The 27483-nt window shown below is 42.4% G+C and overlaps 5 protein-coding genes across 6 annotated transcripts; 2 read left to right on the top strand and 3 right to left on the bottom strand.

Moving 5' to 3' along the window:
* Positions 1 to 152: 152 nt before the first annotated feature.
* LOC104450428 (TOM1-like protein 1) lies at positions 153 to 4987 on the top strand. 2 transcript variants are annotated; one of them, XM_010064990.3, is made up of 4 exons: positions 153 to 312; positions 594 to 1149; positions 2198 to 2443; positions 4273 to 4987. In XM_010064990.3, the coding sequence occupies exons 2-4, from the start codon at positions 631 to 633 to the stop codon at positions 4693 to 4695; spliced, it is 1188 nt and encodes a 395-aa protein (XP_010063292.1). In that variant the 5' UTR covers positions 153 to 312; positions 594 to 630; the 3' UTR covers positions 4696 to 4987. The 2 variants fall into 2 exon arrangements, with proteins under 2 accessions (XP_010063292.1, XP_010063301.1); XM_010064999.3 differs by having other exon boundaries at positions 165 to 411.
* A 596-nt stretch (positions 4988 to 5583) lies between these two features.
* On the top strand, positions 5584 to 10507 carry LOC104450420 (ATPase family AAA domain-containing protein 3). Its single transcript, XM_010064969.3, has 8 exons — positions 5584 to 6157; positions 6386 to 6481; positions 6836 to 6946; positions 7022 to 7331; positions 7553 to 7643; positions 8112 to 8445; positions 8786 to 8934; positions 9606 to 10507. The coding sequence occupies exons 1-8, from the start codon at positions 5828 to 5830 to the stop codon at positions 10117 to 10119; spliced, it is 1935 nt and encodes a 644-aa protein (XP_010063271.1). The 5' UTR covers positions 5584 to 5827; the 3' UTR covers positions 10120 to 10507.
* A 15-nt stretch (positions 10508 to 10522) lies between these two features.
* LOC104450414 (NADH dehydrogenase [ubiquinone] iron-sulfur protein 6, mitochondrial) lies at positions 10523 to 12847 on the bottom strand. The gene is made up of 3 exons (XM_010064957.3): positions 12578 to 12847; positions 10920 to 11004; positions 10523 to 10824 (listed from the first exon to the last, which is right to left on the bottom strand). Exons 1-3 carry the CDS (start codon positions 12839 to 12841, stop codon positions 10715 to 10717), a joined length of 459 nt encoding a protein of 152 aa, XP_010063259.3. The 5' UTR covers positions 12842 to 12847; the 3' UTR covers positions 10523 to 10714.
* Positions 10523 to 18986, bottom strand: LOC104450407 (pentatricopeptide repeat-containing protein At5g27270). The gene is made up of 10 exons (XM_010064943.3): positions 18361 to 18986; positions 16691 to 18098; positions 16017 to 16325; positions 15641 to 15745; positions 15476 to 15563; positions 14876 to 14997; positions 14466 to 14530; positions 12578 to 14153; positions 10920 to 11004; positions 10523 to 10824 (listed from the first exon to the last, which is right to left on the bottom strand). Exons 1-8 carry the CDS (start codon positions 18919 to 18921, stop codon positions 13596 to 13598), a joined length of 3216 nt encoding a protein of 1071 aa, XP_010063245.2. The 5' UTR covers positions 18922 to 18986; the 3' UTR covers positions 10523 to 10824; positions 10920 to 11004; positions 12578 to 13595.
* A 1257-nt stretch (positions 18987 to 20243) lies between these two features.
* Positions 20244 to 26496, bottom strand: LOC104450398 (D-xylose-proton symporter-like 2). Its single transcript, XM_010064931.3, has 14 exons — positions 26165 to 26496; positions 25723 to 25826; positions 25551 to 25629; positions 25303 to 25362; positions 25072 to 25138; positions 24853 to 24977; positions 23996 to 24097; positions 23498 to 23866; positions 23368 to 23415; positions 22960 to 23022; positions 22724 to 22804; positions 22387 to 22485; positions 21510 to 21647; positions 20244 to 20736 (listed from the first exon to the last, which is right to left on the bottom strand). The coding sequence occupies exons 1-14, from the start codon at positions 26207 to 26209 to the stop codon at positions 20605 to 20607; spliced, it is 1512 nt and encodes a 503-aa protein (XP_010063233.1). The 5' UTR covers positions 26210 to 26496; the 3' UTR covers positions 20244 to 20604.
* Between the last annotated feature and the right edge of the window lie 987 nt (positions 26497 to 27483).

Genomic DNA, 27483 nt, shown 5'->3' with positions numbered 1-27483 from the left:
AATCAGGACCGTGGAGTGGGCGGAAGTCTGGATCGAAAGCGTCGATGAGCGGTGAATGTCCATGGTAAGGAAGCGCTGCCCGGTCGCACAGGAACTCTGCCTCTCGGTTTTAGTATTGTGTACTGTACACGGGCGAAACGAACGTATTAATATAGAGCGACGGAGGAGAGAGAGGAGAGAGAGAGTTTCAGGGAAGGAAAAGCGTCGTGGAAAAGAAGGGACTCGACTCGACCTCCCCAGTCGCGCAGCTCCCCCCCTTCGAATTGACCTGCCAATTCAGCTCCCTTCGTCCTCGAACTCCTTCTCTCGCAGGTAATAAACCTTGACTTCGATCTGATCCCCTTCCCTCGATCGTCTCGGTTGCAGCTCTCCGGCAGTGTGGAGGCAGGGCCGGGGTTGCTGAATTGGAGGGTACGATTTCGTTCTCTTCGCGTCGTGCTATGGTTTTGGCCCAATCAGGATCAGTAGGGTTTTCGATGCTTTGAGTCTGTCTCTGGCCCTGGTTTGGCTGTTCGAAAAATCGTTCCTTTTGACTTTTCCCCTTCGTTTCGTCGCTGACCCTCTGTTGTCTTGGGCGCTACGGATCGAGCCAGCCGGCCAGCCTTTTCTGGGTCTCGATTGCCCGCAAACATGAGCGATAATTTGATGGAGAAGGTGACTGCCCTCGGGGAGCGTCTCAAGATCGGTGGGGCTGAGGTCTCTCGGAAGATGAGTGCCGGCATGAGCTCCGTGAGCTTCAAGGTCAAGGAGCTCTTCCAAGGCCCCAACCAAGCCGACAAGTTTGTCGAAGAGGCCACCTCGGAAAGTCTCGAGGAGCCTGACTGGGCCATGAATCTGGAAATTTGCGACATGATTAATCATGAGAGGATTACTAGCGTCGACTTGATTCGGGGCATAAAGAAGCGGATCATGATGAAGAGTCCCAGGATTCAGTTCTTGGCCTTGGTTTTGCTAGAAACTTGTGCCAAGAATTGCGAGAAAGCCTTCTCGGAGATTGCAGCTGAGAGGGTCCTTGATGAGATGGTGAAGCTTATTGATGATCCCCAGACTGTGGTTAACAATCGGAACAAGGCTTTGACCTTGATTGAAGCATGGGGAGAATCGACCAGTGAACTCCGGTATCTTCCTGTTTATGAGGAAACATACAAGGTATACGCCTCATCTTTTTTGGAATATTTACTGCAGGCAGGCTAATGTCAATGGCTGATTACATTAGGAATTCTGCTAGTTTTCTGAGAATGACTAATTTTATCCGGCGAATCCTTGTTCTTCAGAAAGAGTAATAGCAAAAGAATGAATTAAAAGTTAAATGAGACTTTGTTGATCCTGGTTACAATTTTATTTTTTTTTCCATAAATTGCACTGTTTTGATATTGATTTCCTGGGTAATCGTAGATAGTATCATGATAATCCTATTATGTTCTTTAATCTGCAACACTTCACTCGCTTTGATTTCCTTACTCTGGGGCGGTGTTAATCTTCATGTTGTTTTCAGGCGATGTTGTGTCACAGTATGGTAGTTTTCGTCTCGTGACTTAATTTAAATCAGGCACAATTTACTTTGTACCAAGTCACTTGAGATGACTGAGAAGTTAAATTCATAACAAGTTGGGGATTGTTTTGTTCAGTTGAGGGAAGGATCTCGTGTAAATCGGAGACTGGATAAATTTAACAGCCTTTACAATGAGTCTTGTAATTCAGTTTAAGGAACCATTCCTGATCATTCTCTTCTTTAGTTAAGTGAGAGGATGGAGAAAGTCGAAGTATGCTGATGCTGTGGAATTTGTGTTGTGGTTAAGCAAAAGTTAATCTGTTTATTCTTTTATTGTGGATTCATATTACCCATGATTGAATAGGATGGGCTTGAATAAGTTATTTGACAGCATTTTTGACCAAGTGGCTGAGAGCTGGAGACAACTCTGCCTGTTTAGTTCAGTGTTTCTTCTCACTCTTTACTCTTCTGTGTTGTTTCCCGTTCTTCAGCTTCATTGTTTCAGTCTGTGGAGCTGTATTTACTCAGATAACTCATGGAGGTTTAGCTTGCCAATCATTAGCGTCCCTGGCCCATTTATTCTCCATTGTCTATTTTCACTTTACTTGTTGGCTTTGATCTGTTGCATTTGAGTCTCTTCACGCATCAAGGAAAAAACTTGTGGATTTGTTTACATATCCCTATTGTTGTTGATGTGCATATCAGAGTCTAAAATCAAGGGGCATCCGTTTCCCCGGTCGTGACGATGAGAGTCTGGCACCTATCTTTACCCCTCCTCGGTCAGCCACAGCTCCAGAAGCAGATGTTAATTTTGCTCAACATGTGGAGTATGATGTCCCTGTCCAGATGTTTTCTGCAGAACAGACGAAGGAAGCATTTGATGTTGCAAGAAACAGCATAGAGCTTCTCATGACAGTTTTATCCTCTTCACCGGAACAAGATGCTTTGAAGGTACTATAGTTTTTCCTGGTTTCCTCTTTCTCATGAATGGGTTCAAACTTGGTAAAGAGTTTTTTAAGATCTTCATTTTTGTTGATTAAAGTGGATTTTGAATGACCATTTCACTGGCTTTCTCTTACATAGGCAAATTATTGTGTTAGAAGTCTCAAACTCCATGCTGAATCTTTGTAAAAGTCCGCTTCACTGTTAAAGTTCTATGGCAAATTTTGTTGATGCAGGGGCATTTGGGATGCTTGTTGTTTTAGGCATCTTTAGTTCCAATTCACTAGTAAATTTTTATGGCAAACGTTGTTAATACGGGTTTGAATGCTTGTTGTGTTAGGCATTTTTAGTATGCTCATGCTTTTTTTTTTTTAGAGGAGCAATAGTCTGCATTTAATGTTAATTTGGCTATGCTAAATTACGCAGGTCGTATTTTATGGTGCACCGGTTGTTTATAGGAATAAATTGCACAAAAGATGAAACTCAGGGGACAGAAAACTGTACTTAACCCTTATCACAATTTGATATTGCATTTTATATGTTATTCAAGAAATAGTAAACAATCAAAGGTCAGCTGGTCACTGAAACATAATCTACCATAAGATAGAAGATATACCTGCCTCTAAAGTCTGAAGTTGTATCGTACCAAAATTAATGTGCCGTGGCACTATGAAGTTTACTATTTTCCTTTTCTGCTGACGTGGAAATTTTGCTATTCCTTGACCTGCTAAAAAGTATTGGAGTTGATGAGCGATTCTTTCGTCTTTCCTGGACCATAAACGTTTTTCTCATGCTTTTTGTCGCCAGCTGGGTTCATATTTGTTTTGATCATGAGCTGTCAATTTGCGATTGACCAAGTGCAGTCGGTCCACTTCTACAGTGATAAATATTTTTCTTGATAAGGCAAAAACTTCCAAATAAATTAACTTTTGAGAGAGTGAGTGTGATTAATTGATGAAGAGACAGAAGAGACAGGTAGGTAAGTACTGCTTTTGGCCACATGTGTTCGCCACCAGTTGCAGGTGTGGTGACGGTGGCACTAATGCTGGCGGCAGAATAGCCAATGTGCCCGATGTCTCTCCACCATGTGAATAACTATCTGTGCTATGAAACAAGCTATTTGTTGTGGATGATTAACTTGAAAATAATCCCATTTGTTAAGTAATCGTCTGTGGTTGTGCAGACAAAAAAATCCAAAATTATCCAATAAAATCTATCACATTGACTCATGAATTCATTTTAGAAAATGATTCTATCACCTTTTCTGATTTTTTTAGGATCTATTGTCATTGTGTTTGTTGATCCTTGCTCTCTGTTGTGCACCTCAAATTTCCTTCTATGTAATGTGACTTACATTTCCCTCTTGGGTCACATAGATGACAAAACTTTCTGACTGACTCTTGAGGAGTCATTTATTTCATTTTAACTGGCAAAGTTCATTTTGTATCTACGATCTACACCTTCAATATGTGAAACATGAATTGGCATTATTTGATTTGTGGACGTTTCATGTAGCCTACTCAACTTGCGAAAATATGTGCCCTCATCTTGATTTTATCACATAACTCTATCTAGACCACCTGATGTCATCATTGCTGCACCTTGCGAATGAGGCTTTCACTTTCCAGATGGTGGTGCATCTTTAGAGAATATAGTTTTCAAGGAAGTTTCTGTTGTGTTGGCCATGCCTTCGCGCACTTGTCTAGGGAAAATTCCATTGCAGTGGCTTTCTTTTGCGATAAGCTTTTTGCATAAGTTGGACAGATCTTTGGTAAATCCCCATGAGGTTGTCCACAAGCGAGTTGTAAAGTGAGCCTCACTTTTCAATATGTTGACAGGACGACTTGACGATCACGCTCGTACAACAGTGTCGTCGGTCACAATCTACTGTCCAGAGGATCATTGAGACTGCTGGAGATAATGAGGCTGTGCTTTTTGAGGCCTTGAATGTGAATGATGAGATCCAGAAAGTGCTCCTCAAGTATGAAGAGCTGCAGAAACCTGCATTTGCCCCAGCTGAACCTCAGCCTGCGATGATACCGGTTTCCGTTGAGCCTGAGGAGTCGCCTGCCCTTGCAAAAGAAGATGCCCTGATCAGAAAGCCGGCTGGATTTCGAGGTGGGGCCCATGGAGGGAGCAACGATGACATGATGGACGATCTTGATGAGATGATCTTTGGGAAGAAGACTGGCGGGTCATCAGAAGGAGGGCAAGACTCGAAGAAATCCCAATCGAAAAAGGATGACCTTATCACCTTTTGAGATAGTGTTATGGTGGTATTAGGCCTTTTGATTATTGTTCATATTTGTTTGTGTAGCTACGCTGGTGGGTGGGTGGGGTGGGGGAGAGGAAGACCGAGTTTGCTTGGAACGGTTGTTACCTCTCGTATACAGGACGGTCGCATGTCTTTACAGTCGGATAACTTTTGCATGTTATTTTATGTGATGATTCATCTGTGTATCTGAGTACACAAAGTGTTTGCCTTTAGATTTCTGGACGATGTGAAGGTTGTTATGTTATGATATGGTTGAGAACGGGATCCATAAAATGAAACCTCGGGCAGATTTTCATTCCCCAATTTGGGAGAAGCGACTGGCTGGCTCGCTTTTTCCTGGCCAGTGACCGGCCAATATGTGTCGTTGCATGTCTGAGTAATCTTGATCTTCCAAATAAATGCCGCGGAAGTGGGTGGCGGTGTGAGATGCGGCAACGGAAAGAGTTTATATGGTCGCAAGGGATGTTGAATGTGCAATCCACCGTAAGTTTAGAACATTTTTGATTTTCTCTAGTCAGCTCACTTTCTAGATCTCGCTTGTATATATAACTAAAAGTGAACCAAAATAATAAATAAAGAAAAAAGAAATTCAGGCTGCATATGCACATTTCCCTAATTCTACCTAAGACAGGAATCTTATTTTGTCCTTTCACCCAGCAATACGTGCAATTAAAACGTAGTAGAAAAATTTTGGGGCCAAATAATAAATTGCAGAATTTAGGGGCCGAAGTATTAAAAGAAAAGGAAAATATTCGGTTCAAAGGGACAAAACCGGTTCAGAGTTTTGTGAAGCTGGGGCGAACCGCCATTGGCATCGTGCGCGCAGTCGCGGTCGTCATCTCATACCAAAAACCCTACAAAACCCTCCTCTCTCTCTCTCTCTCTCCCTCTCTCTCTGCTTCTCTCTCTTCCTCAGGAGAAGAAGAAGGAGAAGAAGAAGAAGAAGAAGGAGAATGGGAGGGTGAGCATCGAGCTGCTTGCGCTTCCTTGCCCCTCAAGTCAAATACACAGCCCATGCCTCCCTCTCTTATAGGCTCCCCCTCTTCACTCCGGCGGCCATAAACCCGTCCCTTCTTCCCCCGCTCCCAGACGGGATTGTTTCTTAGCTCGTCGCAAGAATGGCGAAAGCACGCGCAATTGGGCTAGTCTCAGCCCTAGCCGCCTCTGCTTCCGCCACCGCTAGCGTCGCCTACGCCGACGGCCCCTTCAGCTTCAACCCTTTCTCCACTCCCCCTGCCGGAGCTCCCCCTCCTCCTGCCCCTGCTGCTCCCACCTCTGCCGGTAAACAGCCTCCGCCCTCTGAAGTGGGATCGACGGCGCCCAGTGAGCCGCCCGTTAGGGTTAGGAATGATCAGCCGAGGACCTCATCCGCCGGCTTTGATCCCGAGGCGCTCGAGCGAGGTGCCAAGGCTCTCAAGGAGATCAATAGCTCTGCTAATGCTAAAAAGGTTGGAACTTTGCTGGCTGGCTTTGTTGTATCGGGAAACTTCCCTGCTTTATAGTTTCTCTGCCGCGTGCTGCTGTGATGGATTCTTTAAATATTCAAATGAGCACATGACTTTTGAGAGGATGCTATTTGGATAGAGAGAGCATGTTTCGATTTTTGGGTCACATTGGTTCTTTGCATCGGACTCTTTGTGGGTATTCTGACGGGTGGCTTTGCTTCTATGATGTAGGCATTTGAATTAATGAAGAAGCAAGAGGAGACGAGGCAGACTGAGTGGTCTTCAAAGACTGCTGAGTTTAAGGCAATACAAGCTCAAGCTGAAACCGTAAGCAAGTTTCCTGATTCCATATATTTCATGACAATATATATATAGTCTGCGGTTCTTCTCATTTGAGTGAATTCTGGAGTATGAAATGTACAAGCTGTTGCATTTAAGTGGTATGCTTTTTGTGAGTACTTATAGAAAGCCCTAAATTAAAGGATTTCTTTTTTCTGGATTTCGGTCCTTATCTCAACAGTTTTTAATAAATAGGTAAGAAGATTGTCTGCTGCTTTTCAATGAGCATATCAATAACTGATATTGTGGGAAGCAATCATCTTTGTTTTGTGCTTCAGAATTCTTCCGACTGGAAAATATCCATTGTTTCTTCAAGCGATATCTTTCCTGTTTCATTTGCAGGAGAGACAAAGGGTAGTGTATGATGAGCAGAAAAAGTTAGCACAATTTCAAGCACAAACAAAGTCTCAAATGGCCCGCTATGAGGACGAATTGGCAAGGAAGAGAATGCAGGCAAGTGAAGGGGTTCTTGATGGTATTGTTGGAATAATTGTTACACGGAGCTTTGAGTGTTGATTCCAATTACAGGCTGAAAATGAGTACCATAGAGCTAGGAATCAGGAGCTTGTGAAGCTACAAGAAGAATCATCAATTAGGCAGGAGCAAGCTCGACGAGCAACGGAAGAGCAGATTCAGGCACAACGACGCCAAACAGAGAGGGAAAAGGCTGAAATTGAGAGGGAAACAATCAGAGTGAGGGCCATGGCCGAAGCAGAAGGTAGAGCTCATGAGGCAAAGTTAGCTGAGGAGGTTAACAGGCGCATACTAGTAGATCGTGCCAATGCAGAAAGAGAGAAATGGGTTGCTGCTATAAATGCGACTTTTGACCATATTGGAGGTATGCATCAGTGACTTGCCCCAAGTGTCAATTGGAATATGTCCATTTGTTTCGGTACTGTCAAAGTTGCTGTTCTGCTTTCTGTATTTATATGGGGCAACATGGCTATCAAACCTGCGACTTTTATCACTGCTTTTCTTTGCTTATTCATCCTGTGTTACACCTATGATTCTTGTTTCTTGGGAAGTCTAGATTATTGATGGCAACTTTTTCTTCCGTAGGTGGTTTGCGGGCCATTTTGACAGATCAAAATAAGTTGGTAGTAGCAGTTGGGGGAGTCACAGCTCTTGCAGCAGGGATCTATACAACAAGGTGCATAAAGAATATCTTTCTGGCCTTTTCTTATCTTCTTTATAGGATATGGTCATCACTTCTGTTCTTGGCTGGACCATGAGGTTTCTATCCAATCTGCTGGTCTGCGGGCTTAAATCAATTATACACTTTCTTCATCATAGATAATTTGTACATTTGTAGTCAGAAAAGAGCTTCTTTACTGTCTTGTCAGGATATCCTCTACTTTTTGCTGCTTTAAATTTGCAAGATATCTTAACAGAAGTTTGATTTATGTTTCAAACTAAGTTATAAGGAGAATATGATTTAATCATAAATGCAATAGTGTACTGTAAATGACATTAGTCCTGCTTTACTGGAGTCTGGATAATGAAAATGCCTCACTCATCCATAAAAACAGTGAATGAGTTTGAGATACTAATGCTGTACGCCGCGCTTCACGTGCATCATTCTTATGCGGTTTCTCTTCTTCTTTTGATTAAAAATCAGAGAAGGTGCAAGGGTTATATGGAGTTATGTGGATAGAATTTTGGGACAGCCATCACTAATCAGAGAATCCTCTCGAGGGAAGTACCCATGGTCGGGTGTGATTACTCGAAACATGAGTAGTCTGGCTCGTAAATCTGATAAAGGATCCTCATCAAATAATGGGAAGGGTTTTGGCGATGTGATTCTGAACTCTTCACTTGACAAAAGAATTGGGCAGCTTGCCAGTGCTACTGCCAATACAAAATCCCATCAGGCCCCATTTCGCAACATGCTCTTTTATGGCCCTCCAGGAACTGGAAAAACAATGGCTGCCAGAGAATTGGCCCAGAAATCTGTATGAGATCTTCCACTTTAATTTAGTTGGTTGTGCTCTTTAATTACCAGGTTTAGTTGGTTGCCAAGGCATATGTACTTTTGTTTGCGCACCACGGACACATTGAATTGAACTGCACTTGGAATGTTACCTTGACACTTGCAGATATACTTCATAGAACTTCATTTAACTGGCTTTATTTTCTAGCAGAGAGCTGTGTGATTAGTAAAGTTAAAGTTGGAAATGATGTTTGTTTACCATCATTAGGAAAGTTTTTCTAATTCCTTACTTTCATTGTCGTCTCACATTATACTAGTCATTGCCTACTTATGCTCTCTGATGGTTTATGAATTTGTCCCAGGGATTGGATTATGCCTTGATGACTGGTGGAGATGTTGCTCCATTGGGACCCCAGGCTGTGACGAAGATACATCAGTTGTTTGATTGGGCCAAGAAATCTAAGAGGGGCCTACTGCTTTTCATTGATGAAGCAGATGCATTTTTGTGCGAGTGAGTGATGGCTACTGATGACTTAACTGCCTATAAATGTCTTCCACTGAGAACATGTTAAGTTTATTTAAAGTTGAAATTAGCATTTACGCCATCATCAAATAGTCAGATGTTGCCATAGTTGCAGTTAACTTTTGCCTTCTGTCTCTGTGGTTATATTTTGTATGGGGTGACTTAATGCTTTATGTGCTTTAGTATTCTCTGGAGCTTGGCAATTTGATTGAGGTCAATTTGTTGACAAGGGGTAATTGCACATTAGTGAGATGTGATTTTAGGGTTCACGACATTACTCGGCTAGATCTTATGAGGATTCAAATTGCAGTTAGCATTATTTCCCTAATCAGTCAGGATCTAGGACCTAGATTTCTTTAGGCTTGGTAGTATATTCTCTCTCTTTTTACTGAAGAATACTGGAAATTTGGATTAGTCTTTGTTGGTTGGTGTTTATATTAGTGGACCTCATTTTTGGTGGTATAAATTCTTTTTATACATTGTTTGCTAGTGCCTTTCACGAGCGTAGTTATGCCTTCTTCTTTTTTTCCATACTCAACCTATGCAATATTTACTCCTGCACCTTGAAGTATTCGCTCATGCCAAGAATCCGATGTTTATTTGTCATGTCATTGTGTATGATGCAAACTTAAGTGATGATCTCAAAATTATAATTGCAGGAGGAATAAAACTTACATGAGTGAAGCACAAAGAAGTGCACTCAATGCAATGCTATTTCAAACGGGCGATCAGTCCAAGGACATTGTTCTTGTTCTTGCCACAAACCGTCCTGGCGATCTCGATTCAGCTGTAGCAGACCGGATTGATGAAGTCCTTGAATTCCCTCTACCAGGGGAGGAGGAACGGTTTAAGCTTCTAAAGCTATATCTGGATAAGTATATTGCTCAAGCCGGGTCGAGAAAATCTGGATGGTTTAAGAATTTGTTCAAGAAAGAACAGCAGAAGATAGAGATTAAAGGATTGACTGATGATGTGATAAGGGAAGCCGCAGCTAAAATGGAAGGATTTTCAGGTAGAGAAATAGCCAAGTTAATGGCTGGTGTCCAAGCTGCTGTTTATGGGAGCGAGCAATGTGTGCTTGACCCTGCCTTGTTCCGAGAAGTAGTGGATTATAAGGTAGCAGAACATCAACAGAGAAAGAAACTAGCTGGTGAAGAGATGAATGGCGCATGATCCGCTTTGTCAAGTTTTTCAGGTCGGCAGTAACAGAGCTGCTGTCTAGACAAGAGTTGATTAGCACCATTCTGTGCTCTGACCAATTCGAGTGGTTTTTGGGTCACTGCGAAAACTTTCAGGGATGGGTGCCCTTCAGTTAGTTTGGTACATGGCTAACTTATGAGGAGCCCTACTTTTTGTAATTCTTTAAGGGGCTGAGATGTCGTCATTCATTTTTCCTCTCGTAAGTAGGGGAGTTTTGATATGGATATTAGTGTTTTAGTGGTTTGGCACTCATTTATTTTGGCCATTGTTATTGCATCTGTCTTCATCTTTTTTGCCCCCTGGATTTCTCGTTACATTTGAAATGTAAAAGATTCATGATGGAGGTGGTCCTCCTGTTGTATCTGAAGACTACTGATTTAATAAGAAAATAGCAAGACGATTCCGTTCACAAATGCAATTACAAAGTTGATCCCTGGGGGGTTAACCCTTATTGTCAATACAAATGCACTAGTTCGCCCCAAAAAGGGCATGTCATCCAAAGACAAATACCAGACATCCATCCAGGGATGTCGTTTTGGCTATCAAAAAACAAGAAAAGGACGGGTTGCTAATGATGATGCTCCTGAATGTAGCGCAGACCACAATACTTGCAGATAGCAGGCTCATCCAAGTCGAGGCAGATAAACTCAATTGGGTGCCCCAGCGCAGGATTGCTGTCTGTGAAGGGAGAACAAACAAATCATGGATTTAGATGAATTGACTTCACATCATATGACGAATAACAAATAGGGAAGGCATTGTCCATGGCTAACCTCCTTCGCAAGCAACTATCCTGCCTTCGACTTTGATGGGCGGGACCTCATTGATCAACTCCATTGGAGATTTCTTGCTAGTATCCTAAGAGAAAGCAAACTTCAAGATGACCACAGAGTTCCACCACAAAAGTTTCTCTATAGTTTAGCAATGCAGTATCAACGCTGCAGCAAGGAACACGGGTGGGAGAAAAATGCGAGTCCATACACATGTTTAAAAGACTAAAAACTTACATGTACAAAGAAAGCCAAATGATAATATGAATACAGGATGTACACAAGGTCATTGGGGAATGGGGAACTCAAACAGAGGTAGGTAGCTTTTCTATCGTCCCACTTAACTACATCTTAACACCAGATTGCTTCACACCTCCATTGTCAGTCAGGCCTCATTTGCCCTCATAACAAGGTAATGGTCAAAGAAGACCAGTGCCCTGTTAAGAATGATGAGGAATCCTATCTTCTTGCAGTAACCAGAAATATCAGAACCAAAGAAAAAACAGACTCCATTCTAACGAACCACCACCACAATAACTAGAAAGGAGTTTGATATGAATCTCCCAGACATTCTGGTTCTGCAAAATTCCTTCAAAATTATTTAGTGTTTGAAGAAACTACCAGGGTATTTAGAATAAATATTCCCAGGTCAAAGCTTAACCACCCTTCATCTAAGACAGAAATGCGTAACCAAGCCAGCTCCAGCGAGGCAGAGGTTAGCACATTCCTGGAAAGCAAAGTTCAAGGTTAAAAGAATGGGCATATTAAATCGGCTGCACCTCTTTAGACTGATCATTAGGTTCAGAACCTGCAAAAGAACTCTCTCTAATGCATCTGGGCAGAATTTAACAATTCTAGCCTCTAATCTATGTAGTAGCTAATCAGCCTCCCTCTTCTCTTGCTCTTCAGTTTCTGAAGTCTGATACGTTATGAAGAAGGTGGTCCCTAATGAGGGACAACGGAGTGACCGCATAAATATGCATTACCAAGCTCTATCTCATGCTTCATAGGATGAATTATTCAGCTTACTCTCAAGATCATCATGCTCATTTTATGTCATGTAAAGAACCAGAAAGTCGAGCTAAGGCATGACGAGGAAAACCTCCAAAAACGAGCCTCGGTAGTATTACCCAGGCCGGGAGATAACTCTGCTCATGTCATTCCAATGGCAAATGCCCCCAATCGACCCAATCTTCTGAAGATTGAAGACAATAACACTAAACAAAAATGATAAACTACTAAGAAACAAAAGCTCGTATCAGATTCTAAATGCAAATTAGAAGATTTAGACCACCCAGGGTTCCTATCAGAAGTGTGCCAAGCTGAAATTTTTATCGGTTTTGTGAAAGCCACGTATGGCATCCGAATGCTAAGACCGATTGGTGCTAATCCTCCTCCTCGGAACACTGATTTTTTTTTTCCGGTACATTTTTTTTTCCCTGTATACGCAACCAATATATCGAACAAATCCCAAGTAGAATAACCCAACCTTCGCTAAATAAACCCCTAATTACTGCAAGAGAAAGGAGTTATGTCGGTCACCACATCGTAAACATAGCGGCAGTTCATACAAAATAATGAAACAGGAGCAGAAAGGAAGCTGGAAAAGCAATCCTCCAGAGAAACGACCAACGGAAAATTTGAGGAAGAAGGAGGAGGACCTGCATCCATTTGGCAGTGTGCTCGCTGATGAGAGGAAATTTGGAGGAGGGCTGGGTTACTTCGCTACTGAAGCTTCTGCCGACGGCGGTGGAGGCCAATCTCGACGATCTGATCACCGCTCGACACAGATGCGACGCCATCGATCGATTCGATTCCCTTTCTCGAGACCGACGCTGAAATTGATGATTCTTGCGCCCCTGAAGAACGAAGGCGACACCCGCGAGAGAGAGAGGGAGCGAATGACTTAGGGAGAAAAAAGGCATTTGGTTTGGATTTTGGAGAATGCACGGTTGGGCCGTGGAGACGATACGGGCCCGTTCCTAGATGGAATACACATCTGATCCTTCAGAGAGCCCAACAACGTATATGGTATGGGCCCTATGGGGTCTCCATAGCGCACTGCTTAACAACAATTTCTTCCGAGTTGAAGTCCATCAGTTCGATGATCCCTCTCTCCCCGAATTGGAAGGAAGGAATGGATCACCACTTTCCCACATTACTTTACTGGCCTCAGCGCATGCTTAATCACGAATATGGGAACGTGTGTGCGCGTTTGTGAGATAGACGCGTAGGTATGGGGGTAATATCGGTTTTGTCAAAAAGGGGTCGATTGCCATGTCTTTCTTCTCTACATTGAATGGAATTTACATGGAGGGTAGGAAGAGTGAGAGGAACATCTCCTCAGCACAAGAGAAGCAAAGCTCATCATCATCATCATCATCATCATCCATGGAGTATCATTCGGTGCCCATTCCAATTCAGATCACCTCTTCACCGTTTAATAGGATAGCAGGAGCATTGCCCTTGCTATTGGGCACTCGTTGCTCATCCTCTCCTAGTCAAGATTCCGCTTCAAAGTGTTTTGAGTTCACTAGCCACTTCTCAGGCGACGGACGATGAATGGATGGTCAGACTATCCTAAATACACCGCGATCATGGCGGATTGCTGCCATCATTAGGCATGTCGCCAAATATATGCTCTCGCTCTCGCTACTAATAGAATCTCTGTGTCCTCTCTCATACTTTCGACTGCGACCCAGATTTAAGGTCTTCCAAGAATGCGATCCCCTTGCTTTTCATGGTGTTCAAGGCAGCTTCCGCCTTTTCCATCATTCCTGCAGACCGGTAACAATGAACAGCTGCACTCCACATAAACCTGTCCGATCCGACATGCTCCCGCATCTTTTCAAAAAGAGCGATTGCTTTTTCGACACACCCACAGTCCAAATAACCCCTTAACATGGTGCGATGACACGCAAGATCAGGGCTCAAACCAGTATTCTCCAGCATTTCTTCGTACACTCTTCCGGCTTCTCCAATCAGACCTGCCTTTGCAAACGCAGACACCAAATGGTTGTAATGAGCGCAAGAGGGGGAAATTCCTTCTCGCTGCATAGACTTTAGGGTTTCCTCTGCTTCAATGAACTTCGCACCCCCCGCATAGGCTCGAATAACGGACAGGTACGTGAAAGAATCCGGTAAAACACAATCTCTTCGCATGGCCTGGAAGTGTTCCTCTGCTTCTTCATACCATCCAGCAGATGCACATGAGTTTATCAAGGCATTGTAGCTAGCCTGCATTATGTAATGACATGCCTGAGATACTTGTTAAGAAACAAAGTATATCGTACAGTAATGAAGATCAGCTGCTTCACATCAATTGAGCTGGCTTTTAAATGTTCAGCACATTAATCACCTTACTTAATCATCTTACTCAGTTCAAAGAAAGAATCTGGACAGAATAGGAGGAATATCTCAATGCATTTGGAGCCAGGGATTCAACAAGAACTCCTCTCATGATTTAATGGAGATAATCCCCGAAACAATCTACTTCGATGACTACTAAGTGTTAAAATCTCCTTTAATAAGAATAAATAGCATACGCACCTTTCCTGGTTTAATACCTTCTTCCTTCATTTTGGCAAATAGAAGGGAAGCTTCTTGTCTTTCACCTGTAACATAAGGTGATACGCTGAACTTAAAGAACTTATTTTTCTTTCCATTTTTAACAAAGAAGAATCAGCGGGTACTGCTCCCAACAAGTGGGCCAAGAAAAGTAATTGTTTAGCAAAAAATATGCGGAGACTAGATAGAATGACATGCTTCCCCGGTTAATTCATTTTGCAAAACCATTGGATTTGTCTATAATGAAAACATATTTTTTTGAGCAGCTAACAAGCTCTTAAGCTTTTCCAAATTCACAATTCCATCCATTGGAGTTGTGTGGCTTAACGGCAACACACTTTTTGGAACTATTCAAGTACTATGGTCTGAAAAACAGGGCCCCAGATCCGTACCAGCCTTGCAGTAAAAGCCAATCAGATTCATATATGCCTTCTCATCCAGAGGCAAAGCCAAGCCTTGTGCTGTGCCAAACATCTCTGCAGCCTTATTCAACTTGCCACCTCGTCCATAAACACTGCAACAATCATAACAGTTATTAACCACAACAGAATCTAGCATTTCTTAAATAGTTAAGGGAGAAGTGCACTAAAAGTCCTAAAACTTGTCATGAAAGTGTAATTTAGTCCTAAAACTTTCAAAAAGTACAATAAAGTCCTAAAACTTGTCATGAAAGTGCAATCAAGTCTTAAAATAATCAAAAAGTGCAATCGAGTCCTAAAACTTATCACGAAAGTGCAATTGAGTCTTAAAAATTTTTAAAAAAAATTTCAATCGAAGGACTTGATTTGACCAATTTGACAAATTTTAGGACTTAATTGCACTTTTTGAAAGTTTTAGGACTTTATTACACTTCCGTAACAAATTTTAGGACTTAAAGTGCACTTTTTAAAAGTTTTAGGACTAAATTGAACTTTCATGACAACTTTTAAGACTTCCAATACACTTATCCCAATAGTTAATTAGCAAAAGAATCACCCATCTTCAAGCCCTACCTGATCATGGTGTTAAAAGTTCGAATTGATGGAGCAACCCCAATAGAAAGCATTTGCTCATATATTCTTTCTGCAAAGTTCAGTTTTCCTGCCAAAAAAGTCTTTAGTTAATACCTAATAGTTTAACTGTGAGCCTTTCTCTGCATACATCTCAGAAGACAGTACCAGCTTCCAGCATTGCCTTGATAAATGTATTGAACACCACAGTATCAAGTTTCGAACTCTCCTGCAAACTCTTCCGAACTATATCCTCCGCTTCTTGGTGTTTTCCTGCAAATAACTCTCTCATACTCATCAAAAGTGGAGCAAACAGCACACTAAAAGAAAGCACTCAGCACAAACAGCCTAATATCTTATTATATTGTAATTGAAGAAGCCCTACAAGCAATTTCAGTATTTCCCACTATGTCCATATAGCTCATCGAAGTCAGGAGTTATGTCGGTTAATTCCTACTTATCAATCTATATAGAATCCATATTCTGCCCTTAGTTTACCCTTGAGAACGATGACATGGTAAGACAACTTCACAGAAAAACATACTGCTATTAGTCAAAGCATTCACGATGATGCTGATTGTAACAGGACCAAGATCATGGCCTTTCTCAGTTGCTTTTCTGTATAGCGAATATGCATCCTCTGGTCTACCAGATTTGGCATATGCATCAACCATACACTTAGATACTAGCTTCCCAGACAAAGGAGAATCCGCCTTCAAAAATATAGCTTCAGCCTTGTCCAGCTTTTCTCCTTTTGCGTACCAGCTAATCAAAGAAGCAATTGCTTCATCCTCTGCTCTACAACCAAGCCTTATCAAGTGACTGTTTAGGGCTTCTGCTTTAGAAATGTCACCTGCAATGGACATCCAGAAAGGCAAACTCAGTTTAAGTAAGCAACCACAAACCAAAATAGTCCAACCTCAACAGTCACAAGATAAAGAAGAATACTGTCCCATCCAACAGCAAATCGCCATTCTCAGGTCGGAGGCACACAAACTAGGAGGCACCGTGCATACCATTATTTTATATGCAAGGTTTTGCATACATTTGATAGCCTTGCCTTGTAAGAAAGCAACACCAGTGAAGATCCTAAATGATAGCTAGGCTAAGAAGCAATGATGTGCTACTCAAACCAACTGAACTGTATTAATATCAGCACATGTAAGCTATCTAGCTAGCTTCAAGGATCAAGTATAATGCATTAATATCATGACTTGCCTTCTCTTACAAAGTATCCGATGAGTCTACTGGCTATTGACAGCCCATCAGCAGTTTCAAGCAACAGCTTCAAGATGTACTCCGTGTTCCTCGAACAACTATCAGCTAAGTACAGAGTAAGCATCAGCCCAAGAGCCATCGAGTCCAAAAGATCTGGAACTGCAATATTTTTCTCATATTTTTCCTGTCCTTTATATTCTCCATGGATGATCCTGTAAAATGTCTGCACAAATTTATTATCTGCAAAAGATCCAACTCCGCCTATTTCTCGAGCAAACTGCTCAGCCTCGCTTATCATTCCATTTTTGCAATAGAATCTAATAATGGTCTTGAAAAGTTCCTCGCCACATTCAACTAGGTCTTCTCTTATCCGTAAAGTGAACTCCTTGGCCTTTTCCGTCTGGTCCAAATTTATATACAAATTGAGCATGTCACTGAGAGAACCTACATCAGGTAATCCAGTTTTCGATAAAGCTAGAAAGGCACCTTCTGCAGAACCTAAATCTCGTCTTCTGACATGACATTGCAATAAGACAATGTAAGCATATCTGGAGTACCGAATCTCCTTAGACTTCATCAGTTTAATGACATTCAGGGCTTTATCAGCATTTCCCGAACTAAGATGGACCTGCGCCATAGCTAAGTATGTTTTCTCATTCGTAAGTAGGCCCAGATGCTCAATCTCTTTAAATGTATTCTCAGCATCCTCATAGAGTCCAAGTTTGCCATATATTCTAACGAGCAACCCATAGATGACTTCATCAGGAGCAACTTTATGCCTTCCCATTTCCGAGAAAAGAGCAAGCGCCTTGGAGTAGTCTCCTTTTCTATAACACAAAGTGAGAAGTGAAGCGCGAGTATAATTACTTGGGATGATTTTCAGAGATCTCATGTCTTCATAAAGACCGATTGCTTCATCCCAGCTGCCATTTTTGGTACAAAGGTTTATGAGCAGGCTATAGGTTACTTCCTCAGGGAGAAAACCAGCTTTCTTCATCTCATAAAATGTTTGCAAAGCTTCATCACCGCAACCTTCTTTGATGAGAGAACTGATTGCGACCGTATAAGTGAAGCCGTTTGGAGCCACCCTTTTACCCACCATTTTCCTCCACAATTCTACGACATTTTGATGGAGCGACTTCTTCTGCAGAGAGGACAGCATAAAGTTGAAAACTGCAACAGAAGGCACGACCCCCCTCTCCTCCACGGCAGAATAAAATGACAGCATAGCCTTGTGGCGGCCCCATCGCGCATAAGTACATAGCAAAGTGCCGCAAGCAACTTCGTCAGGCTCACAACCTGCTTCAAGCATCTCCAGGAAGGTCTGCTCAGCGAGATTGATCTTCCCGACTTGTCCATACGCGCGCAAAACGATGGTGTAGACGATCACGCTGGGACGGTAATAGAACTGCCCAAGCACAAGTCTATCACTAGACGCCATCAATTTTCTATCTTTCGAGGCAACAGCATGAAAGTAAAGAAATTTAAGCATAAAAAGGAATGCCCATATTGCGGAACCAAACAAAAATTTCACTTTGGCGCGGAAATGACTAGAGTGCGTTGGGTAAGGTTGTCTGAGACGATATTCACTGAAAGAACGCTAGAACAACCAAACCACGCATCGGAAGTGAACGCGTGGAAAGAGTAAGAGAAGACAGGAGGAGACCCACCTGAAGCTTCATCCAGGCAAAGAAGTCCCTGACCTGCCTCCAACCCTTCTGCTCCTTCAAGACCACGCACATCTCCCTAAAACTGAGCTTGCCCACGAACCCGCTCATCACCATCCTCATGTCGTACTCCCCTTCTCGCTTCTCCGCCAAGGCCCTGACGGTCTTGATGGCGGCAACGACGTGCCTGCCGTGGAGGTGGCCGTTGCGGTCGTCGTGCAGGTACTGGACCATCTGCTCGGGGGAGCGCCTGATCCATCGAGGCGTCTGGACGCGGGGGCCCTGGTTGCGGCGGAGGGCGCTGAGGTAGCGAGCCTTGGCCTTGATGATGCGGCGGGCGTTGTCGTCGGAGAGTGGGTTCTTGGGGTTCTTGGATCGGGGCTTGGGCTTGTCGAGGCCGTCGCTGAGGGACCAGGGGTCCGGGCTGAGGGACGAGCGGAGGGGACGAGGTTTACAGGACTTGAACTTGGAGTTGGAGCTGGGGGTGGGGGTGGGGGTGGTCGCCGGAAGCGGAGGGAGGAGGGAAGTGCCGCCGGAGAAAAAGCTCGACCTGGCCCACTCCATCGCCGTTCATCCACTTCTCTCCTTCGCTTCCCCCTCCACTGGTGTGGGGTGGCCTCTTCAGGCGCCTTTCTTTTTAGATTTTTACAGCCACATTTTCCGTCGATACTTATATCTAAAATTTTTATAAAAAAAAAAAAAGTTAATATAAATCTATGTAAAACGTGGCAAATTTACAAATCAATCGATAATTTAAAAGTTACCCTGTTACCCTGCTTTTATTAGTCAAAAGCAACTAAAATGCTAAAAGCCAAAAAAAAAAAAAAATTCTCTTTCCATGTTGCAATAAACAACGTGAATTAGATTCATGGTATCGACCAAAAAAAAAAATTAGATTCATGGTTTCGTGAAAACATTGACCCATTTATTATTAAATATGATAATTCAAGATAAGTAAAAGTTACTTTTAAATAGAGAAAATCAATAATTAATACCTCGTTGTAACTTGCGATTTACTAGTATAGCTTTTTACACAATGTAAGGATAAATACACTAAAAATAGTAAAATTTATCACAAAAGTTTAATTGAGTCATAAAATTTACAAAAAATGCAATTAAAACCTAAAAACTCGTCAAATTTGTATACTTGAGTCTTTCCATTAGATCCTTCTAATTTGGCCAATGAAAAATGTTAACATGTCTCCCTTTATTATTTTATCTCTGCTACATGAAAGTAATGTGATCGTTTTAACTAAGTCCTCACCACACACGATAGAAAATACTTTTTTTTTTTTTAAAAAAAGGCCAAGGCAGCATTTTTTTTATTAGTCAAGTTAGACGGAATTAACAGAATAACTTGATTACATCCAATTAACAAATTTTAGAAGTTAATGGCACATTTTGTAATTTTTAAGACTAAATTATAGTTTCGTGACAAATTTCCATATTTCTAGTATACTTATCCCTTTTAAGTAAACAAATGGATACTATTGGTTTTGAAAATCCATTTAAATGGCCAAGGCGTGCTAGAATTGCCCCGCAGATCTAACAAATTAATGCATGCAATAATCGAAAATAAAAAGAAAAGAAGATGGATTCACGCATGGTCATATCATGGGGAACCGACGATCCAGCAAGAAACTTAAATCAACAATACGGTACCATGATTCCAAAAGAGCGTGCACGTGTGCTAAAAAAACCCAGTACAAGCTACGTCCTGGCGAAGAAACAGTTTGCCCTTTGATCCCGATTTTGCAGTCTGAGCTGTTAAATGAATTGGCGTTAGAAATGAGCAAAACGCATATCCACTTTTGTGAGAGATGACTGAAGCGTCATCTACTATCATCGTTGAACTTCCGCTCCACATCAGAGGTCGATGCATCATCTCGCCGCAATAACCAACTGTTTTTGAGTCAAATTACTGGTCTTCATTACACTTGCGCTGCTAAAGTATACAGCTACAATAAGTAAAGCCGAATATAAAATATCGTGCTGTACGCAGTACGCACAGCGCATGCAAAACTTGGCCTATCACCCACTCAATTACACAACGACCCCGAAAGGTTTATTACAGTCTACTCTAGAAACGGGGACTCTGAATAATACCAGCTTAACATTGACTGTGACTGCATCCTGAAAAAGTGCAGACCGACGTTATAATGATCAACCACTTTCGGGTCTCCCTCTAACGCTTCTCGCATACACAATATCAGGTAGGAACACTAAGCTAGATCGCCCAGAAAAATTCTACAAGCATTTTGCCTCGATTTCCTCGAGAGTGAGCCCCTTTGTCTCCGGCACGATGAAGAATATGAACAGTAGGGCCACCAAAGTTATCACTCCAAATCCATAGAACAAAAGTCCAGATCCCAGCAAATCCTGCAATACAGGTACAGGTCACAACTGAACACCAGCAACAATACTTTTCACGGGAGAAAGGAAGCAGAAGAGCACCTCCGTAACTATAGGAAGTCAATGGAGCACAAAATGATTAAACAAAATAAAAGCACACTAAAAAAAGGGCGAAATTTCAAATATTATTTACAAATTAGCCCTCATATCAATTTGCATCTTCATCTTTTGGAACCTACACTTGGCTCTGTACGTTTTTGCACTAAATTTCAAGTTGCATCTCCCACTGTTTACTTACTTACCAAATTGGCCAAGCTTGGAACAGAGTTTGCGCTAGCCCACGACCTCTGTTCAAAGCTTGGGCTCGCAAGGGAGGGGAATGTGGGGTCAGCCGGCAGAGTTTTGGTGGTCAGAAGGCAGCACGCAGGGTTGGTGACTGTAGGGTGTTTGAGTTGGTCAGAGGTTCGAGGCTAGGGTCTTTCCTTGGCCTTCCTTTGAGAGGGGTAAATTAATCTTTAGAGCTTACAGATTTTATGTGAGACACAAAATGCAGATTATGAAATGTGAGGATGCAAATCGATATGGGGGCTAAACTTAGAAATGGTATTTGATGGATCCCAAAAGAAAATTCTACCTAAAAAGCACTTATCAGAAACATAACAGAACAGAGGAGTCATCATTAGCACCCAAAGTTTTAGAATCATGTCCAGGAGTCAGCTCTATCACATATGCCAAAAGTGGTATAAACCTAAATGGATAAGTGATGTGCACGGAAAGCAGAAGCTGGAAAGCAGACGCACCACTAAAGGAGAAAATGCAAGAGTCACCAATGCATTTGCACCAAAATTCACAAGCACGGCCATGCTGAGTCCTCGCCCTCGTAGGCGCAAAGGGAAAATCTCTGAAATCAACAGCCAGCCAATAGGTCCAAAAGATACCTGCAAAACCAATGTGATTCTTTTCTCGGCTTACAACAAATATGTATGAAAATGAAAGCTAACCAAGAGGTCATGCTCAAACTAAACTATCCAAGACACAGGCAAAGAGTTAGAACATCCCATGTTCTCTGCAAACAGGCTGGCAAGTTCACTAAAACAGTAACAAAAGTAACAAATGAAATATGTCAGATACTGTGAACAACTTAAACCAAGAGCAAGGCATCTCAGCTCATTGCCTCCCATGGAGACAAGTAATGAGGACTGTCTTACTTATTTTCATAAGGAGTCATCCAGAATTTTGGATTCTAGCCGTCACGAGAAACTGCAGTATGTTTGGCTGGACACTACATTCATGTCTGCAGCATCTTATTGCTCCATTCTATTAAACTTCTCTCATGGACACTAAAGCTTAGAATAGATATCTCGAGTCATTGCATCATGCACATGGTGAAATGATGCCAATTGCACCACTTAGTACTTGAAGAAGAAATGAATCCAGCTTATTTTTTCTTCCTATAGGTCTACGATCTAATAAGCAACATGGATCTCGTTCAGAAATCACAGAACGAAACAAATGGTCATCACAATATATTTACTCCATCTTGCGTGGAGATTGTAGGAGAGACAAATTGGACAGTCAAGAAGTGGGCTTCTTGTAACATGATATTACACACTTCATCCATTAACCTACTCGATAAAATAAATACTTCATATAAAAGGAAAAGTCTCATTGGTATACCTGATAGCAACCAACATATAACAACAAACCAACAACAGCAGCAGCCGGAACATCATCCAGGAAAAGGTAGTATGATCCAAGAAGGAGTAAAGAGACAAACTGTTGCAGAAACCAATTAAGAAGATATGTGTCATGAAATTTATGTTCGTGTATGTAAGAAACACAAATGAGTATGAATTAAGCAGGCTGGAAGAAGAAAGTTCAATGCAACCTAATTTAAAGTAAAACTCAGCCTGAAGCAGAAAGGTATTTAAAATTTTTGAAAAAGTGAAGTATTCTCCTATAGTCTGCATATCACCAGAAAGCCATGCCCACTAGAGGAAGAATAGTGTCTTACCATCCCTGAAACGCCCCCAAGCAGTAAGGGCCTCCTTCCAACTCTATCAACAACAAGAACAGCTACACCCGTCATTATGAGCTACAATCACGAAACACCATACCAGCAGTCAAACACAAGAGAGACATGTCATCCTTCACTTAAAAAGGACTTCCATTTCATCAAACTAGAGTCATGAGGGTATGCTACTTATGCCAAACTATTGCTTACTACACAAGGGGGGGAAAGGGAAATACCTTCAAGAGTCCTAAAAGAATGGACACCCGTGTTGCATCAGATGCAGCAGAGAACCCTGCACTCTATTATACCATATTAAGTCAAGTTACAAAGTCAGTGCATTTTTCTTCAAGAACATATTAAATGTGAAATAGAAGTCAACAAGCAGATTCCACTATATATTATATCGTACTTCAGGCATGCAAGACCAGATATATGATAAAATTCACTCTGGAATTAAGCATTACCTCCTGAATTTTTTATTACAGTGATACTAGTGTTGCACTTTGAAGCCAGAAAACAGGCCATAGCAGCTCTACTTTTCATCTTCCCAACTTAATTTGACTCGTACTTTAGTATACTAAGATTTATCAAGTCGGAAATACTTCAAACCCACAGGACTAGCAGCGCATTGGAGGAAAACATACCTGAAGGATTGTTGCTGCATAATAAAGTACACTAGGTTGCCCTGTAATCTGAACCAAAAGATGACAAGTTTGAGCCTCAGTATTATGTATATGCTTATATCACATTATGAAGGCCAAAATAATATGATACCTGCTGGAACAAGACCACTCCACCACCAACTATAAGAGCTTTCAAGCATTTCCCCTGGAATATTTCACGGAATGAAACTTGTTTTTCTTCTCCAACGTAGGCAAGCTCTTCCAGGATCTCATTAACTAGCTCTGGGGCAGAATCACCAATAATTGGGCCCCTAATCCGGTACAAACAATATATGGCGTTATCTTTCAGTTCCTGCATGTTGCCTCTGCCCTGTATGGCACGCAATAGTAGCCATCTAGGTGATGACGGCAGCCACCACATTCCTATTCCCATTACAACAGCCAAAGGCATGCTGGCTCCATACATGTAACGCCACCCGGCAACAATATCAACCAAGAGGGAACCAATCCCATATCCTGCCTGCACAGAATTTAGACATTTGACCATAGTTGTACAGGACACTAGCTTAATAATAAAAGAAGAAAATTTGTATTCTGCCATTAACCACAAATCCAAGTCAGAGTCATCAAGAAATTTAGGAGAACTTACAACCATCCCAAGAACAATAAAGAACTCCTTGAGAGATATAAGCTGACCACGTATCTTAGTTGGAGCTGTCTCAGCAATGTACATCGGAGCAGCGTGCATAGCCTGAAAGCAAAAGGCTGAAGTTTAAGTATCCACGGAGTATATCTTCCAGATGTTAAGCACTAGGCATCAATAGCTGTTTCAGCATCCATAGAACAGAGCCTGGTATTAGTCGAATAAGCAAAATAATTGAGCAACCAAAATAGAAAAAACTTAAAAGAGAAAATCGTAGGATATATTGAATCCAGTAAATATATAAAGTAAAGTTGTCTGATAGAGTAACACAATATTTGCTATGTTCCATCCCTTTTTTTTGGAGGGGGACAATTGGGCAGGGTTGATTCTGGGGTTATCTTCCCCATCCTGTGTTTGTAATACCCAGGATGCAACTAAAAGAATAGGTAGCTGCTAATTTCTTATAGCGGAATGTTCTAAAAAATTAGGAAAAGTATAGGCAAGATTACTTTGTTGCTTCGTAGAATGATGATATTTTTTCCCGTTACAAAGGAGTGTATTAGTGATGCGGACCATGTTGATGTTTCTGGCTATTTGGCTGGCTAGCTAACAGGCAGGGTAGGGATCTTCAAACATGTCTCTTTCATGAGCATCTAGATTACCTAAGCCCAATGACTGACTTGCCACCGGTTTTGGCCCTGGCTTCCCACTTAGGGTGCGTTAAAACGGGTCAACCCTGGGGTGAGTCATTTTGATGGCATAATTATCAAAGAATGTGTAATCGGAACCAAGACAGGAGAGCATGTTTGCAAAGTCAAAGCAGACAGCACCAGTGTCTAATGATACGTAGCAAAAATTGTTACCAGTCCAATTCCTATACCGAACACAAAGCGCCCAACCACCATAACAGCAAAATCCGGTGCTAATGCTGTTATGAGAGCTCCAACGAGATACAGGACTGAAGCCAGAATAAGTTCCCTTCTTCTCCCTGGAATACAAATGCACCATCCGAACTTCACGCCCAAGAACAGAAGAAGTAAAGCCTAAATTCAAAGCGAAATGTTTATGGGGAAAGATACTACCTATAAAGTCGGCAATACTAAACGCCAAGACAGAGCCAATCAAAGCCCCATATAGAGATCCACTAGTCTGCAAAAGAATATTCATGAGGCACGGTTTACAAATTAAAGAACAATCTCTGAGGTGGAGAACTGAAAAGTTAGACAAAAGTGCAGAGGAAAGCAGGAAGAAATGAATTTCCTGCTGTGCTAATTGGTGCAAACTCGAACCGCGAAAGTTGGCTAGAAACTTACGATGAGACCAATCTGTAAAGAAGACAAGTCATACCACGAAATCCCGCTCAATGTGGCCGACTGCAACGCAGAAAAACCGATGTCAAAATAAATGGGAAAGAAACATTAAAGTCAAGTCAACATCGCTGAGTGGTGCAGCCCTGATGTTTGGTTTTGCGAATCAAACGCCTTACTGAAACATATGGGTGCTAACAAAAAAAAAGAAAACGGAAGATCTGCGCATCTCCCGCGTGAGGATGAGATGATACCTCGACAGAAATGGTTGCACAAGAAGTGGCACCGATATCATAGCCATACAGCAGTCCTCCAAGAGCAGGGAACAGAAATCTACAAAGTAAGCAAGACGCCAACATTGTCAATGCAGCCTTTACAGGATAGAACAATGAGGGGGAAAATCTCTTAAAAAGTGCGAGCATTTACGGAAGAACGGCAGCAGCAACGGAGTAGCTGTCTGGAATCCCGCCATTGCCATTGATCAGAGGCTCCTGAGTGGCGTCGCCAATCTCGCCCGACGACTTCCCCACCTAAACAAACAGAGGATCCACCACTATCAGCAACGGACGGACACGAGATCAACCGAGCAGTTAGCCGCCAAGGAATCAAGGGCTCGGGGGTAAAGTGGAAGCATCCGGAAATTCCCGTTCGGCATGAAATAAACCTCAAGAAGGCGAATTCCATTTGACTGGGTCTAAGATAGAGAAGCTCGAAAAGAAAAAGGACGAGAAAGAGGCGTGAGCATGCCCAAAATACGAAGACAAGCGAGAGAAGAGGTGCATCGTATCCACGTCGACAGCATGATGGTAAGGCAGAGAAATAAAGCGAGCAGCCACGAGAAAAAGAAGAAAGAAGGCAAGTGAAGGACCTTTGCGAGAGAGGATCGCGTGGGGCGCTCAGGATCAGACGCCATCTTTGTAACTGCTCCGAAGCGAAGCAGAGGCAAAGCGAAGCAGAGGCAAAAACGGGACTTTTCAGAGAGAGAGAGATGGTGGTGGAAGAAATGGGGGTGGAGGAGGAGGAGGAGGAGATGTTGGTTGGCGTGTTGGGATTCGAATTTCAATCCCAACCCCCCCGGAATGGACGTTAGACGAGCTGACCGGTAAATCCGAAGTTCCTCGCGCCTCCTCCCTCCCTCCTACCTTATTTTTCTTTTTCTTCTTCGACGCTGACAAGTGCCCTCGACAAAAGCGAAAAAAGGATGCAGAAGTTAGCTAGATATATGATCTTTCGAACCCTTAAAAAAAACAAAAAAAAAGATGGTCCTATGACCCAGAAGAAAAAAGGGCAACATGGATGGTCGCGCATGGGACGCGAATCGCGTTTGGCTTTCGTGTCGGGGACGGATGATGATGTATTGTTACTGTAGACTCGATCTCGTACAAAATAAGGAAAGGGCAGAGGATTCGGGAACGTGGGGGGTGGGGTGTACAGAAATATATACTGACTTGGTCGATCTCCCCATCGCTAGATTCGCTCGGTTACCGTCAGCCTACTTGTCCCATCCATTCCTTTCTCCCCATCTTTTGCCACGCCATCCTTCAATGGTAAATCGGGCCCTTAAAGATCCATCGAATTGCAAAATGGTCCCGGCGTGTGCCTCGTCCTCGCATCATTGATGACATTCGATGTGTACGCCTACAAACCAGGGAGCTCCATCTTCATCCCCTCTCTCTCTCTCTCCAAATGATGTGGACTGTGGAGGCCATGTCTGCCACCACATCCTCTCTACTTATCAGGGATCGTCATCGGGTTTTTTCTTTCGTCCGCAGCGCAGCATCGTTCGTACCCCCACCCAATCCTATTCCCCTTCTCTACCCTTTCTTCACTTTGAGACCGCTAGATGAGCCTGGGCCAAAACCCATTTCGAGAATCCAAATCCCCCGAGGTCGGGACTCCCTCGCGAAAACTAATCAATGCCTCGTGCTCTTGCGGGTCAAGTACACTTTACCTTTAAATTTCGATGGTTGCGTGAAGTGGTCCTCTAACTTTTATTATATTCAACGATAGCCCCCTAACCTTTGAATTTGAGCAACTTGGTCCTCTGAATTCTATTTTAAATGCTTCGGTCAACGAACGAGTCTAACTAAATCGTCGAATTAATTAACGACGTGGCATTGCTTACGTAACGGAATATAACACGTGATGCTAATCTAACGCCAAATGACCAAAACACAAACGGGAAAA

This window comes from Eucalyptus grandis, chromosome 1 (genome assembly GCF_016545825.1).
Source record: "Eucalyptus grandis isolate ANBG69807.140 chromosome 1, ASM1654582v1, whole genome shotgun sequence".
NCBI classification, from domain to species: Eukaryota; Viridiplantae; Streptophyta; class Magnoliopsida; order Myrtales; family Myrtaceae; genus Eucalyptus; species Eucalyptus grandis.
Note: the sequence above shows the minus strand (reverse complement) of the source record. Positions and strands in the feature narration are given on the sequence as shown.